General features: G+C 44.5%; 1 protein-coding gene across 1 annotated transcript in view; it reads left to right on the top strand.

Annotated features, from left to right (window-relative positions):
* Positions 1-13,269, top strand: part of DNAlig1 (DNA ligase 1) — a 28,427-nt gene extending 15,158 nt beyond the window's left edge. The window contains exons 10-18 of the mRNA XM_055067812.2: positions 780-1,009; positions 1,947-2,148; positions 2,785-2,991; positions 3,798-4,014; positions 5,884-5,966; positions 8,754-8,906; positions 9,518-9,715; positions 10,231-10,323; positions 13,133-13,269. Coding sequence (XP_054923787.1) covers positions 780-1,009; positions 1,947-2,148; positions 2,785-2,991; positions 3,798-4,014; positions 5,884-5,966; positions 8,754-8,906; positions 9,518-9,715; positions 10,231-10,323; positions 13,133-13,219 — 1,470 coding nt within the window. The 3' untranslated portion in view covers positions 13,220-13,269. The remainder of the gene's footprint in view (positions 1-779; positions 1,010-1,946; positions 2,149-2,784; positions 2,992-3,797; positions 4,015-5,883; positions 5,967-8,753; positions 8,907-9,517; positions 9,716-10,230; positions 10,324-13,132) is intronic.
* The last annotated feature ends 1,262 nt before the right edge of the window (positions 13,270-14,531 follow it).

Genomic DNA, 14,531 nt, shown 5'->3' with positions numbered 1-14,531 from the left:
CCACTCTTTCCGTCAGGTCCCAAGCGGCGTGATAATGCGCAGCATGTTCTTACCGCATGCTTGCCTGCTGCTGTTCTCTCGTTGTGGCTTTGCCGTCAGCTTCTCGGTCATCAAACCCACCACCCTTGCCAGTGTGCTGCCACGGCTGGTAGCGTGGATGTGCAGCCTACATAAGTTAGCTGTAGAATTTCGTTTACATGACCTCGGTGTTCCTCAGGCGTCATTGTTATTAAATATTTACAACTCAGCAAAGGACATCGAAAGTGCGCTTGTTTTTAAACACGTGTGTGGGAATAAAAGGTTCTAGTCTCCCCCAAAAGCTTCAGCACAGCCATTTGCTCGTGGGACTGCACAGGAGCAAAGTTGGGGGTGCGATTATTAGGCGAGGGAAAATAAAAATCCAAATTTTCAAGAGCGAAGCTGGGGGTGCGTTTAACGTGTCGACTTGCTTCCGAAGCACTGCCGGCTGAGTCTCGGCATTCCTCTGAAGCCAATGCTTGCCCATCCTACTGAGGCCAATGTGCGAGTGCGTTCATTAAGTGAGTATATATACAGTACTTTATCAGTTAAGCGAGTACATCAGCATCTTGTGATGACAGCGCGGCAGTGATGCTAGCTTTAATAGTAAGGTGCTAACATCACGTTTTTGGTTTTGTGTCCTACTGTAACGTACGGGGACGCAAGTTGTGCTATTTGTGTGCCGATTCGGCGCTCGCTTTCCAACTGCTGTGATCTCGGAAAGCAGTACTTACTGCATTGTTTCGGTTCTTTAACAACAGGTGCAGCAGAAGAAAGTCGACATAATCAAAGTCCTGCTCGTCGCCTGCCGCCAGTGCGAGGCCCGGTTTCTTGTGCGCTCGCTCGGGGGCAAACTGCGCATTGGCTTGGCCGAGGCGTCGCTGCTGACCGCCCTGGCTCATGCGGCTGCGCTCTCGCCACCTCACGGGGACCCCAAGGCATCCAAGAAGCGGCTTGAGGAAGCGGCTTTGCTTGTCAAGACGGCTTACTGGTGAGCTTAGCTCATTTGAGTTCCTTTTCCTTTATCAAATTTTGACGAGGCGGAATTAGCAGTACGGTCCAACTTTGTTATGACGAGGTCACAAAAATACCTTCGCTACATCTGAGATGTGTTATAAGGATGTATTTGGCACATGCTGATATTGATCAGAATTTTTTTCAATTTACTTCGTCTGTGGGGATGCTCGACTCTCTCATGTTCCCTGAGGTTGTTTTCTCCGCATGGCTCTTGTGGCTCCCGTAATCTGACTTCCCGCGTAGTAGTGCGCCACCAGTAGTCAGTGTAGTTACCGAGTGGTACGGGAGATGGTGTTAGTGTTCAGATGCTAGTGCCACTTGGCAGCACGGATACTCAGGTGTAGAGGGAACAATGGTCCCGGCATTTTTTTTTTTTTTTGTTGTTGTAATCAGCAGCACATGCGGACACGTCGCGCACTTGTTGGCATGCTTTGTGGGACCTGTCCACGAAAGGCTTTGTAGCGGGCAACTGGGATGGATGAACACGATTGTTAAATGTGCCATTGTTCATGTGACTCCACACGCTCATGATTAGGTGCTGGTGTCCGGCATGGGGCGAACATATCTGCTCGATATCTTGTCGTGGTCAGTTGGACTTCCTCGATCTATCAGCACCCATCGGCATGTTCCATTCATTGCAATTCAGCTAGCAATCTCGTACAGAAGGTGCAGTAAATGCCTGGTTTGTTTCCGCTACCCTGCTGTCGTTCTCTTGCCCCATGAGCACATTTGAGACTCCACGCGTCATATTCAATCATTTGTTTATCCACGTTTGGTGCAAATTTGTGGACTGACTTGACTCCTTTTTCGCATGGAAAAGGTCGAACCAAGCAACTGATCTATCAAATAGACCAGTCTTGCTGACTTGATGGACTGTGCAAATGAATCCTTGTTGCCTTGCGATTGTGCAGTGAGTGTCCAGACTATGAGCGACTGATCAACGCCCTGCTGGAAGAGGGTGTCGACTCGCTTCCCAAGCGCTGCCGGCTGAGTCCCGGCATCCCTCTGAAGCCAATGCTCGCCCATCCCACCAAGGCCATCTCAGAGGTGCTGAACCGCTTCGAGGGGTCGGCCTTCACGTGCGAGTTCAAGTACGACGGCGAGAGAGCTCAGGTGAGGGGTCGTTGCGAGCGCTTACTCGCTTGCACTGCATCTGCGTTGTATTCCAGTCTGAAAATAACATTTAGCTTGTCACTGTTTAATGGCCAACGGCAGTGAAGTGTCGTTTTGGCTGAATTGGTTGTAAATTAGTGCGTACTGTCGAAGCAGTCTTGGCAAGTCTGCAGAGCTCGTAATTGTCCAATTTTCTTAACAGCGTTTAAGTAGCACCTAAGGAGACCAGCTTAGTGGATATTTCAGTATGCATGTCCTTTCCAGATTTTTGGTATATACTGTGAACACTGGACAAACTTGGAGGTTGTGCCCCGAGCCTTGCGTGTGCTAATTTCACGTTGCACCTGAATTTTCTGGTGGACACTGGTTCTCGAATGTTCCATGTTCCGTGTAATTTTAGGCGGGCCGAGTTCTAATGACAGTGTTGAATTTTCTTTTTTCAGCTATCACATCAGAGGCATCTGTTTTTGCAAGCTTTTCATGACACATCCACTGATGTTTGAAACATAAAATTTTGCAGACACTGCTGCACAGAAAACTAGACTTTTCATGTGGCCCTGTACTTTGTTACAGTTGGCTTTTAGTGTATGGCGAGTTTAGTATGCTGAAGTATTGGAAAACTTATTGTCTTATTAGATCCACCTCTTAGAAGACGGAAGCGTGCGCATCTACAGCCGCAACCAGGAGGACAACACGGGCAAATATCCAGAGGTTGTGTCGCGCATCCGAGCGGCGATCTCGCCCGACACAAAGACCTGCATCTTGGACAGCGAGGCGGTTGCCTGGGACCGTCCCAGCCAGACCATCCTGCCGTTCCAGACCCTGAGCACTCGTAAACGGAAGGTACGAGTGGAAAAGTGAATCACTTCAAGTTGTTCGTACCGCAAAAACGATTCCACAGCGATATCGCCGACCAAGCATCTCTTGCTTTGTCCTTTATGTTCGTGCATCTGTGCCTGTAACTTTTATACGCTTGAGCATTTGCATGATGTTTGACCACATTGATGCAAACTGACCTTGACATAGCTGGTAAGCTTTTGCCCATTATAAAGTGGGCAGTAAGGGGATGTTTCCTCCCGGGAGACCCATGGCAGTTTTAAGATCTTTGTGCATGTATTTGAGGCATGGATGATTGTAAATTATGCTAAACCTAAAGCTTCAACCTTCTATTCACTGCTTTCTTTTGAATTTTGGGTTTCATGACCTTGACAGTATTAAAAAGTTTTTGATTTGGGACACAAATGGGGGCTTGCGTCACCTAATCTAAAACGCTGTATTAGAGAGTGAAGGAAAACCTTGTGTTGAATTTGCGTTGAATGTAGGCACATCATGGTGCCTGGACATGCAAAAGCAGAAAATAAAAGTTATGTGAAGTAAGATAAGGAATTGGGCAGAAGGAACAACATAAAACACACAAGAGCCAACTATCTGCTGCTATTGGGGTAGAATTTACAGACAGGCGTTGTTTGCAACAGAAGCATAACTTTATCTTGCCTCTGAGTTGAGTGTCCGATCGGTTCCTTTGTGCAAATCGTAAAGAAACCAACTATCTGACGTAGTCTTGTGCATAAGGTCGTGTACAGTTCTTTATGTGGCTGCTACAGCTGTGAGATTTGGTTGGCTAAAGATGGCTTATAAATGGAATGCAGGAGACAACAGAAGAGGAGGTCAAGGTTCAAGTCTGCGTCTTCGCTTTCGACCTTCTGTACCTGAACGGTGAGTCCCTGGTCAAGGAGGCCCTGCGGAAGCGCAGGGAGCTTCTTCGCAAGATCCTCGTTGAGGTGCCCGGTGAGACCCAGCTGGCGCGCTCGGCCGACCTGTCGACGGTTGAAGACATTCAGGAGTTCCTGCAGGAGTCCATCAAAGGTCAGTGACCCTTCTTTCACCTGCTGACGTGTTTGGCGGTTAAGAAGTTAGCGCCGACCAATTGTGGTGTTGTAGGGGTGCCACACGGGCACATTCAGTTGCGATCAAGCCTGACCTGGATCGACTGTCTCACTCTCGATTGGCTCCTTTGTGTAAGCTGTGGAAAGGAGCCAATCGTGATGGAGAAATTTTATCCCGATCGGGCTTGATCACAATCAGAAGTGCTAGGTGTGACAGTGGGATTAGTTTGATTCTGTAAGTTTGATTTTTGCTGGTGTCGGCGCTTTCAAGGTGTTAGACAATTTTTGGCTAGTTAAAAATTAACTAAATAATTACTCCTGAAAACCATTCATTTATTGCATGCATCAAAGGGACAAGAATCGGACCTGTGGAAGCCACATGGGGCTTGACTGGCAGCGTTTGGCAGGCAGCGACAAACTGCTAGCTTATTAAAATGGATTGAAATTTAGCTAATTAAAAAGCATGGCAATTAAACCTTGTTAATGTAATCAAGTGAAAAAAGCACAATTCCCCTAGCCACAACTTTCTGCTGAAGGCTGCCTTGAACCTTGAATAGGAAAGTTGGAAGGACTACGGGCTTCATAGTGCAGGCAGGAAATAGGTGCATTTGTTCTAAGCATCATGACATCAGTGTATCAGTGTTTGATTCTTTACTTTATTCAACTAACCAACTGTAATTTAAGGGTTCAGCTGGATAGTATCGTCTGGTCATGCAAAATAATTTTTACAAATGGAACAGCTTACTGACCTTATTCAGAAGATGGCATTTCAATATTCTTGAGGCGCCATTGTTCAGTAAAGAAACAGAAAATTATCAGATGCAAGTGTAAGGAAAGTTACCAATCATGACATCATAACTACTCTAGCATTGGGCTGTATTCTTTGGGCGATAATATTCGATACAGTCTACCTCCATAAAATCGACCCTGACGGGACTTAAGAAACTGATCTAATTATTTGGCAGGTCGAACTAAATAAAATGCCAAAAAAGAAAAGCGCCATAGCACACTGCTGAATCATTTGGCAGTATTTACCCGTCTCTAATCCCCCCCCCCTCTTCCGAATCAAACGCACGTCCACTTTCTATGTTTCCGAAGTGGAAAACTAACTTAGAAATGAAATTAATGCACCTATACAAATTAGAAATCTAACATGCACCCTATATTTTAGCAAGTGTGCAAGGATCTAATATACATTGCACAATGGCAGCCGCTTTCCTAAAGTCAGCTTTGCCGCAGCACATTCATGTCGTAGACCGAAACAGACATTTTCGACGGGAGATGACGTGTGTTCAGCTCATTCACTGTCCCCCTAAGCTCTCCCGAGACAGGTACTGTGACCAAAGGGATTACTATTGCAGTCACTATAGGGATTAGGCATGCATGTCGACTGTTGGCAAGTTTGAATTATCCGTTGAAGGCCAATTTTAGGATTGAAATTTTGGGCCTATAGAAGTGCACGGGCTCCGGCCTGGAACTTCGGTCAGGGTCAAATTAACCAATGGATTAAATTGACTAGATTAGAATTAACAGAAGTTTACTGTACTTGCAGAATTACTGTGATGGCAAAGGCCACGTGCTGCACAGTCACTGTCATATGTCGCTCTCTTTCTTTAAATATATTTAAAATTTAAGGTGTTTCAGTTTGTTTCTCCTTGCACCTGTTTGACTGGCATGCCTTTCCACTATTGTTCTTGTTGAATGTGCACCTACTAAGCATGGCCAACTAATGTCCAAATTTACTTAGTTATATGCTATAAGCAACTATTTCTATGTTTGTTTGTCAAGTTTCAATTGTACTAGTGTGCTCTGAGCATAGTGACAGCTGTGCATGCTTGCCATTTCCCAGGCAGCTGCGAAGGTCTCATGGTCAAGTCTTTGGACACTGGGGCTTCGTACGAAATTGCAAAGCGGTCCCACAACTGGCTCAAGGTGCGTGGCTCGTGGTATTGTGAAGACGCTTGCGCAGCATTTTCTTGCGAGCACTGGTTTCGCATGTTTGGCGCTAACTGGAAAACAATAATTTCAGCTGTACTATAAGTAAGTCACTCTTCTGCAGTATCAGAATACCCACTCTGACCGCTAGAGGAAGGCTTGATAAGGCAGAAAAGATGCAGAACCGAAAATTGCATGCAACTGTTGTCTTGAAGTTCCCATGCCAGCTCTCTGTAACATTACGGGTTTTGATGGCAGCTTCTCAGACCTAGTTATTCCTTGTCTATAAATGTGGACTACATTGTATTCTAAAGGAGCCATAGAGTGAACTTGTCAGGTTTCGAGACCCTACCTGCTAAGCCACAATGGCCCAAATACAAAAAAAGTACAGTAAACCCTCATTTTAACAAAATCGTTTGAAATGTCGCATTATTTGAAGTTTTTTGTGTTCTCAGGTTACTGTGAGTCTCTTGTAGCTTCTTCTGTTATAACAATATACCTCTTACAACGAAGTCAGTTTCCTTCCCCAACGATTTCATTACAGCGAGGGTTTACTGTAGTTTGAAATCTATGATGCCACAATGATGTACTGGCGCTGGTCTTTCAGCGCAAAGTTTAAATATTGCAGCACTGATCATTACTTTCTCTTCTAATGATCAAGCTATTACTGCAGAAATAAAAACGATAGATTGTTGAAAGAATACTTTAACCATTCTTAACGGGTTTAGTGTTTCCTTTTAGTGTCTTTTTAACATGTGGGCATGTCCAGTATTGCATGAGCATGCAGCTAGATGTCTTACTGTTAGATTTATTTGTACATGACGCAAACATAAAACCCTAGGAGTCAACTTAAGTATGCCCTTCTTGTGCTGTGTGTACACACTTGGATAGCTCCTATGAAATAGAACTAATCTTTTTAAATAATTTTTTTTGTTGAATGCGTGAGATACTTGCAAGATATTTCTGATTCTACCTGTTCTTAAAAATGTAATATAATCGTATTTTTGCGTGTATGTCTCATGGCAAAAATGAAAAATCTTAAACAGTGAAGTCAAGGTGCAGGTTGTATTGTCTACTTCTGTTAATTCGACCCTGATGCGACCGAGAAAATTCATAGAATTGGATTGAATTGAACAAGATGCAGAAAAAATGACAAAACACACCACTGATTCATTTGGGAGTATTTTTCTGATTTTAATGCGCCCCTGAATCAAACACGCGCCCACTTTTTAATGTGTCCAAAGTAGTAAACTAATGTAAAAATGACAGTAAAGCTCTGAAACAAAGTAGAAATCTAGCGTGCATCCAATTGTTTAGCAAGAAAAATTGTTCCACATTGGCGGACCACTTTACTAAAGTGAGCTTCGCCACATGGTCTATTTAAATTCAGCTTTGCCGTAATACGGCCGTGTTATGCAGCAGAGCATGTCAACGTTGCGAAGATATTTTTTTTTTTTTTTGCGTGTTCGACTGCAAAGCCCGGGCAATTTTTAGCCAAATTTTCTTTTTAAGAAAGGTAGTCTTAAAATCAGGTAAATACCGTAATCATACACTGTGAGCTACGCTTATTGCAGGAAAATCTTGCTAGGGCAAGCCAGAAATATGCATTCATCGACAAGAGATGACATGTGCTCAACGCATTCACTGTCCACTAAGCTCTGCCGATACAGACACTGCCGCTAAAGGTGTCGGTATTGTGGTCACCAAATGGTTCAGACACATGCAGGCTGACTGGTCGAGTTCAACTTAACCTGCGAGGGCTGTATTTAAGATCGAAATAACGAAAGTTTGGGTCCACAAACATTCGTGGGCACCAGTTGGGACCTTTGGCTGCAATCGAATTAAGCGAAAAATCGAATTAAATGGAGCCGAAATAACAGACGTTTACTGCATGCAAATTTTGCCTTGTGATGTGGCTTCACGGCGGTGCGGGCCGCGCTCCGTTGAAGCCACAACTCAAGGCAAGGTTTTTCGCCATTTATTTTCCTTATCTCCTAGAGAGCCTCACCCTCTTCCCACCCCTGCGTGTCAAAGCATCCACCTCCCTGCCTTCATGGCTGCCCATTCTCGTTTTCCTTGGTCACCATTTTGCGTTTAGTAGTAGTTAGTTAATAGTTCACGTGGTGCTGGCAGGCTATAACTTGTACATGATGAGCTGCACACAGCGCAGCAGAAGCTGAAGGATCAGTACCGCCAGGGAGAGGTGGATAACAGAGTCACTGGCCGAATCGTGCATCATCAAATGGAGACTGTTCTTGCAAAATTTGAGCATTCTATGCAGTACAAGCCGTGGCTTTTCTTGTTGTTTTCTTTTCTTTCTGGGCTGTTGTAATTAGGGGTGAGGGTTATATGCGGAAAAATACGGAATGTGCCCTAAGTGTGTATTGAAGAAAGTCACAAGACACAGCTGCACGTTTGCTGCTGCACTAGTATGCTTGCTTTCCTATGCGAATGTTTTGTTCTTTTGTTGTCTTTGACGCTAATGGTGTTCTCTAGGCAAATTGCTGATGAAGATTGCTGTTTTCCAAATACAATTAGCTTGTAGAGTCGATTAAATTCCTGCACTTCATATATTTTTCATAAATAGGGATGTAGTCCATATTTACGAATGCAGTAAAACTTTATGAAAAATTTCAGCATTGCAAATTTGTTCACCATCGGCTTTCTGCTTACCTTAATGATATTTAAGGTAAAAGAAAATGTGTTCAATCTGAACTTTCATTGGAGAGAATTAGTTGGCGCCTGAATGAGATGTATCCTCCTCTGGCTTTTCTGTGGGCGCAGTTGAAGAAGGACTACCTAGATGGCGTTGGTGACAGCGTGGATGCCGTGGTCCTTGGTGGCTACCATGGCAAGGGGAAGCGTACGGGCACGTTTGGCTGCTTCCTGCTCGGCTGCTACGACCCTGATAACGAGGAGTTCCAGACGCTCTGCAAGGTACGCGCTGTTGCCGTTACGAGATTTTTCACTGGGCTTTCATCTCTGACAAATATGTAGGCACCTTTTAAACATTTTGAAGTTATCACAAATGAAAAAAATAAGAGGGCCTATGTGTGCACCAGTAGACATTAGTTAGCAGGCAAGGGAGAAGAAGCAAAGCAGTAATGACTGGGATTGCCTGCAGTGAAACAGTTAATGATTGCTCTGGGAAAAAGGGATGTTTCAAAAATTTCACGTAACACCCACAAAAATCTTGAGCCATTCACTTTTTGTGGCTTCTGCCTCTTCTGCAACAGTTGGTATTTTTTCAAAGAAGTACAAATTCAATGCATCCACGAAAACACTGTATTCACAGGTTTATAGTGCAGAACGTTCTTACTACAGATAATATGCCTTGAACTTAGCAAAGGTTGTCGAACTGTTTCGTTGAAAGGATTGTATCCTAAATGATGTCCATTGTAAAAGAGTAAGAATGCTCAGTTCTGTTCAATTTTTTTTTGTGAACGCTTTGGCATGGTAGATGACCGGTACCACAATTTGCTCATGACACAGAGCTGTAATAGAACTGTAGCGAATGTCACATGACCGGGTTGCCTGTGTTTGTCTAGATTGGCACTGGTTTTAGTGAAGAGCAGCTGGACCAGCACTCCGCCTTCTTCAAGGAGCACGTCATCCCGGCGCCCAAGTCATACTACCGGTTTGACAGCAGCCTTGCTCCTGATGCCTGGTTCGAGCCCTGTCAGGTGTGGGAGATCAAAAGTGCCGATCTCTCAGTCTCACCCGTTCACAAGGCGGCCCTCGGACTGGTGGGTATATTTGTCCTGCAAAGTAGCAGTCCTAAATGGGCAACCACCTGCACATGATTCACAAGTGACACAATAGGCGGACCCTGTCACTTCGCGGTGTAGGCCAACCACATGGACCCGAAATCGTGAAAGGAAGTTGCAACAAATGTTCACTATTATCTGATTAACAGCTGTCGTATGACCATCAAATGTTGAAAACATGCCTTGAGAGTGTGCTATATCTATATCTATAATCAGAGTGTACTATATCTAGAAATAATACGGCGTCATCATCAGCGAGAAAGCCATTCCACATTGCCCGCAATAAATGTTGTGGCACCATCTCTTAGGTAGAATTCAAAACACTTTCTGTGGCTCACGAGGGCGTCGAATGCCTAATGGCATCAAAACAAAGAACTGAACTCGAATAGCTGACTACATTTTCTTTATGCACATGAAATAAGATTCACTCCTGGTGTAGCCCAGACTATTTGACAAAAGGTAACATCAGCTTGATATGTTCTTTCCTTGCTTAGGTTGATCCTGAGAAGGGCATTTCTCTGCGATTTCCCCGGTTCATCAGGATACGAGATGACAAGAACCCAGAGGATGCCACTTCTGCCCAACAGGTGCGTGAAATAGTAAATATTTTTGTGGAGACTGGTAATTTGTGGAATTACTTGATCGTTTACCTTGATTGAGGTTTCTGAATACAGTCAACATCCAATTTGTTGGACTCCCTAGGGGCCATGAAAACGTCTGAAAAAATGAATGCATGCTTTTTCCTGCTACAGAGGGCTCAAATCGCCACAGGCACGCCCGAAACAGCTCTGAAGGCCTGCCAGTACACTTATTAGGCATATCGGTGCTCGTAATATGATAGGAGACGACGGGTGCACGCGTGTATAACTAAGGGAAATATATGGTGTCCCGTGACAATTACCCCTTCCCTCTCTTGGTATGCTTCACCGCAATAGTTGCTTCACCGCGTAACATTGCTGTATTGAGGCGAAGCTGACTTTCGGGAACCGGTGTTATGCAATGCGCCGTGCATTCCGAGCTTCGAATCCATTGGTGATAATTACAAAGGCAGAGTTGATGTCATTGATAATAGCGGCGAATTGTTTTAATGAAAACCACAGCACCGAACAGCAAGAAGCTTGGTAGCGAACGTCGAAGCAGCTAGGCTTAGCGTTGCTGCGGTGGTGGCTACAGCTGCCAGTGGATCTGCGGGTTAGAGCGCTGGCTCGAGGAAGCGAGATAATCAAAATGGCGGCGGTGGTAGCTTTGATAACGCCTTTTTGGACCAGTGTTCATGGCAAAAAGTCCAGAAAATCAGACAGTGAATGGTTTTTGCGTCCATTCATTCTTATGCATTGACTCTACGGGGTATGTGATGGCGCTGCGAATTATCGGGCATTGGCGAAAAATCGGGCGGCCGGAAAATTGGCTGTTGACTGTATATTGTTTTTACAGCGTTTAAAGGGTACATTGTGCAGCTGTTCATGTGTGTGTGTGTGTTGCAGATGCCATCATCCCATTTATTTTAACCTGCCATAGTCACTAGATTTCCAATCGTGTTGGCCACACTGATGGGGCTGGCAATTCTGCACACTCCCACAAGGTGGAGGTAACTTCATGAAAGGGAAAATAGTAGGGGTGTGCCTATGCTCGAATATCATGGAACTGAGCTGAATAGTGAACGTTTCAATAATTTGATTTCCGAATAGAATATCTACTATTCCAGTTTCTGAATGCGCAGTGCTACGTGTCGCGTACGTTGCGGAGCCCCTCATGCTTGATGCCGCCCAAGCTATCGTTTCACTTCATTTTCTATGCAACTGGAGCACTGAGCACACCGTGGATGGCCTAGCCTGGCTGACGTGGTAGCGAACTTCAGTCATTGTGAGCGCTCGCCAACATAGGCCCGATGCGGGATCGCACACACAGCGCCCAAATGCCGCAATTCACATAATGGCGCCGCGTCGGTAGGGGCCGCCTCTGTAGGTAAAAGGTCCATCCGGGTCAGCAGGACCGATCGAAATGATAACATGATGCGGACAGAGGGTGCGGCAACAGCAGCAGAGTGTATTTGGTAAAGTGCAAAAGCATGTGGCAAGATCGGGCCGATTAGCTGCCGATAAACACTCGGATCGTGTTGAATATGCGGTGATGAACTTTGCACCGCTTCAACAGCCATCAATCTAACCTGCACCCATGATCTCGAGACCGAGCACAGCTGATGAACCACCCGTACGAACATACCAGCAGCAAGCATTCTGCGACGGCTTGCAGCCCGTTACAGCATTGGCCGGCGGGAAATTTGTGTTGAATATGGCACTGCCTAGGCCAATAGGCCTAATCGGCACTGTTCCAACGGGTGTCTGTGACCAAAGTTAGGATTTGGTGCGAGCTTGGTGCGACCATCTAAATTTCAGAATCATTGACAGGTCGCAAATCACGCACCGAACCTGACAATAAAACTGCATGGACAGCGGCTACTTTTTACCATCGGCGCAGGTATATGCGCAGGAGTGGGTATCGAGTCATGTGATACACGGTCATTTCGTTTGTCGTGCACCTTGGTCTTATGATAACCCACCTGCTGTAATGTTGTGACAGACCTCCTGCATTTTGGAGAAAAAACTTGAAAGCAAAACTTTTTATGCAGTAAATAAACAATTGTTGCAAACCACAGGTCCAGTATTAAACTGAAAAACTCATCATTGATGTTCAGTACAAATTAATGTCACTGATTCATTAGCTTCAGAGGAAGAAAAAGCGCTGATTTTGTGCAACAGAAATTCTATTGACAAAAAAACATATTTTCCAGATCTTCATATACCGGAACTGAGCTGCAATCAGTGCTGGCATAATAATTTATATATCTGTATATCTTAGTTTCTACGTACCTATGTTACTGATAGCTTGCTACATTCCTTGTTATGCAATGCTAGGAGACTCCTAAGCATGCGTAGCACTGTTTTCTTCCGCACAATTTGTAAGCATCAGCAAATAACTGTCATGACCAATGTCACAGTGAAGGGGCTAATAATTGTAAAGAAGTTTTCTGGAAAATTCGTTACTTCAGACTCCCAATTGTGTCGACGTTTGGGCAGTTCTTGCCGAGTTGCAAATATTTTCCTTTGGCTCAATGGTCTAGTGTCATGTGTATTAGGATTAGCAGATGAAGTAGTTGCCTTCTTCTGACTGTTTCAAACGCCTTGCAACTTGGCCAGAAATGTATGGCTGTTTCTATATTATGTTTTTGTTGTAAGAGGGCCTGGTTGCTACCCAAGCAGTATGTGGGTTCTGAGCCAATATGAGAAGCAATTGGTAGCTTTTTAAATTACTGGCAGGGACAAAGAAATATTTGTTCCTGTTAAGACACAAAAATTTGCAAACTCCATCATGCCAACACGGCTCTTATTGTTGCAGGTTGCAGACTTGTACAACAAGCAAGACCACATCAAGAACAAAAAGGCAGCCGTCCAAGAAACCGCAGCCGACGAAGATTTTTATTAAGTATTTTATCTCCGCGCGCCATGTAAATAAAACGTTGCTTTCCCTTTTCATTCATTATGATGTGGCCCATGCTTATGAATAGTACCTGGAAAAATGAGAAATTTGGATCATGTTCAATGCATATGCGTACACGTAGGCATTGCATACATCTGCAGTGCAGTGCTGATATGGAATATCTTGAAGGAAAGAGGCATTATGTAATGCCAGCGTTGCCTGGCATGCATATATTCTGCAACCCTGCCATCATCCTTGGTAAAAGTAGGCTCTTGCTAGTTTAGAGCATTAACTTGGGTTTTTTTTTACCCCACTGAGCCTGAGCCTTATTTCACATCAAAGAAAGTTAAACAACTTGTGGACATTTGTTTCTGACCATGGAGAGTGTATTGGTGCAAAGGAAATGAAATGATCATTGATTATGCATTAATTAGGTATGGTAATTAGTAATTTGTTGACCTATCCACAACTGAGAACTCTCTTTAGCATATAAAAAATGATAGTGTGGGCTCTACAATGGATTTCCAAGGCTTGAATCAGAGTATTTATACATAAAATTCAGCCTATAAAAAATATGTTGGTCTTTGGGGGGTTGAGTATTTTAGTTTCGTGTGCCATGGATATAAATTGTTCGTTTCTCTGTTCATTCTTACTTCATGTGGCTGTAGCAGTTGTCTGGATTATATGTATGCGAATCTTGTGAAAAGTAAGGGCACTGTGCGTTAACACATCTTCCAATGTGCTTGCTTTTGGTGCGGCAACTTCAAATGGCCATTGAGCAACAAAGCCAGCATTTGTAGTCTGTAATAAACTTCGGTTGGGACTAGTTGGTACATGGTATTTCGGAGGTGAAAATTTCAGCACAAAACCCAGGACAACCCACTAAGAAGAGACGAGACAAGCACGTCTCTTTGTGGGTTGTCCTGGGTTTTGCGCTGAAATTTTCACCTTCAAAATACCTTGTAGTCTGCATATCATAATGACCGCAAATAAAGACGGGGACAGCTGAAGAGAACACAAAAACAACCGTGTTGTCTGTGTTCCACCCGTGTCGTTTTTGTGTTCTCTTCTGCTGTCCCCATGTTTATTTGCGGTCATTATGATATGCAGTAAACACCAACTAGGCCAAACTGAAGTTCTTCTGGACCTTGTGTAGCAGCAAACCAGCACCAAACATCCCATTGGCTGTGATGCCACGTCACGAGCTGCGCCTGGACGGAGCAGCGTGGGCAAAAAAGAACACCTGCTGAAGTGCTAATGCACCAAGGGTTGCATGAGGGGAGAGGGCATCGCCGTGATGGCATATCTCTCACTCTCA

The sequence above is a fragment of the Dermacentor andersoni genome, chromosome 8 (assembly GCF_023375885.2).
Source record: "Dermacentor andersoni chromosome 8, qqDerAnde1_hic_scaffold, whole genome shotgun sequence".
In the NCBI taxonomy this organism is placed as follows: Eukaryota; Metazoa; Arthropoda; class Arachnida; order Ixodida; family Ixodidae; genus Dermacentor; species Dermacentor andersoni.
This window is presented reverse-complemented; position numbering and strand designations above follow the sequence as displayed.